The sequence below is a fragment of the Plectropomus leopardus genome, unplaced genomic scaffold, assembly GCF_008729295.1.
Source record: "Plectropomus leopardus isolate mb unplaced genomic scaffold, YSFRI_Pleo_2.0 unplaced_scaffold6782, whole genome shotgun sequence".
NCBI lineage: Eukaryota > Metazoa > Chordata > Actinopteri > Perciformes > Serranidae > Plectropomus > Plectropomus leopardus.
Genome location: NW_024674633.1, coordinates 1 through 1,657, shown reverse-complemented (window position 1 = coordinate 1,657; position 1,657 = coordinate 1). Strand labels below are relative to the sequence as shown.

Here is a 1,657-nt window from a genome sequence, read left to right as displayed (position 1 = left end):
TGCCTCCAGGACGCCTCCCTGGTGAGGTGTTCAGGGCAAGTCCCACCGGTAGGAGGCCCGGGGGTAGACCCAGGACACGCTGGAGGGACTATGTCTCTCGACTGGCCTGGGAGCGCCTCGGGATCCCCCAGGAAGAGCTGGACGAAGTGGCCGGGGAGAGGGAGGTCTGGGCTTCCCTGCTTAGGCTGCTTCCTCCACGACCCGACTCCGGATAAGCAGAAGAAAATGGATGGATGGATGGCATTAGCAAAACACATTTTTAAATTCTGATTTGGTGATATGATCATAAAAATGCTGATAAAATTTATATATAAATATTTTCTTTTCTTTTTCTCAGGCTACGGTGTATAAAACCAATCACATTATCATGACTATGGGCTCGGACTTCCAGTATGAGAACGCCAACATGTGGTACAAGAACCTGGACAAGCTGATCCATTATGTCAACGCCCAGCAGGCGAATGGCGTCAAAGTCAACGTGCTCTATTCTACCCCGTCCTGCTACCTCCAGGAGCTGCACAGAGCGAACTTCACCTGGTACTATGAGCTTTAAATTAGCTTTTTGGAGTAACTGTGCCAAAGTTATATCCGTAATTACAGCATGACGAGACGTCTTCTGTATATTTTCCTCCGACTTCATCCTCTTTTCATCCCAGGGCTTTGAAGACGGATGATTTCTTCCCCTATGCAGACGACGCTCATGATTTCTGGACCGGCTACTTTACCAGCCGACCGGCGCTGAAGCGTTACGAGAGGATCAGCAACAGCAACCTGCAGGTAGTTTGAGGTTCACTCTTAGAGTCCAAACTCAGGATCATTTTTATGTAAAGCCAAAATCCAATTACATTCTTCACAAGGGAAGCTGACAGAGCATGAAGAAGCACATATGGGAAGCTGCTTCACTCTGCTCTGGACAGTGAAAATGTCATCAAGAGAGGCCGTTTAAAAACATGTGTGACTCCACTTGTCAAGTTCTGCTCTGCTCTGTCAAACTGGACTCATCCCTTCGAAACCTGGATCAGCATCAGTACTTTTTCTGTTGCATTCAGACACCTTGCAGGGTTCCCGCAGATCCTTTCCGCAGCTTTAAATCATCTAAAAAAAAGGCCTTAATTGGAATTTTAAATGTCTTAAATCAATATTTCAAAAGTCTTAAAAATTCTATAACATAGGAACTGGGATATTATTAGTCATTTTCTTCAGTTTTTGCATTAAAAAAATCTAAAAATAAATGATATCTTTTTTAAAAAAAATTACAGAATGCCCCTTGCATTAACAAAATGCAGATCAGGATGTAAAGAATTTTATTTTCTTTATGCTCCCAGAATTTGAAGTAAATAGTCTGACTTTTTAACTTGATCAAAAAGGTCATGCTTTTTGTTAAACATTTGGGTAAAATTGTCCTTACCCTTGAGTCTGTTGATGTGTTTTTTCTCCTTCAATTTTGATTATGGTAAAATTGGCTTAAATTTAATTGCAAGTGGCATTAAAATGTCTTAAAAAGACTTAAATCTGACTTGTATTAAGCTGTCTGAATTCTGAACTTAAATGTTAAACATGCTTAAATGTAAATATGTTCAAATTCTCCTCAGAAACATGGGGAAAAGTCACTGAACAAACTGCAAAACAATGGTAAAATGTGACAAGAAAACAACTT

The 1,657-nt window shown here is 41.0% G+C and overlaps 1 protein-coding gene across 1 annotated transcript; it reads left to right on the top strand.

The window, feature by feature from the left end:
- Nucleotides 1–339: 339 nt before the first annotated feature.
- Nucleotides 340–801, top strand: LOC121939944 (lysosomal alpha-mannosidase-like). Its single transcript, XM_042482849.1, has 2 exons — nucleotides 340–537; nucleotides 657–801. Exons 1-2 carry the CDS (start codon nucleotides 368–370, stop codon nucleotides 784–786), a joined length of 300 nt encoding a protein of 99 aa, XP_042338783.1. The 5' UTR covers nucleotides 340–367; the 3' UTR covers nucleotides 787–801.
- Nucleotides 802–1,657: the final 856 nt, after the last annotated feature.

Excerpts from the sequence above, each read along its gene's own strand:
- LOC121939944 (XM_042482849.1), top strand. The coding sequence starts at position 368 with ATGACTATGGGCTCGGACTTCCAGTATGAGAACGCCAACATGTGGTAC. Across the intron at positions 538-656 it reads CACAGAGCGAACTTCACCTG|GGCTTTGAAGACGGATGATT; the intron begins GTACTATGAGCT and ends TTTTCATCCCAG.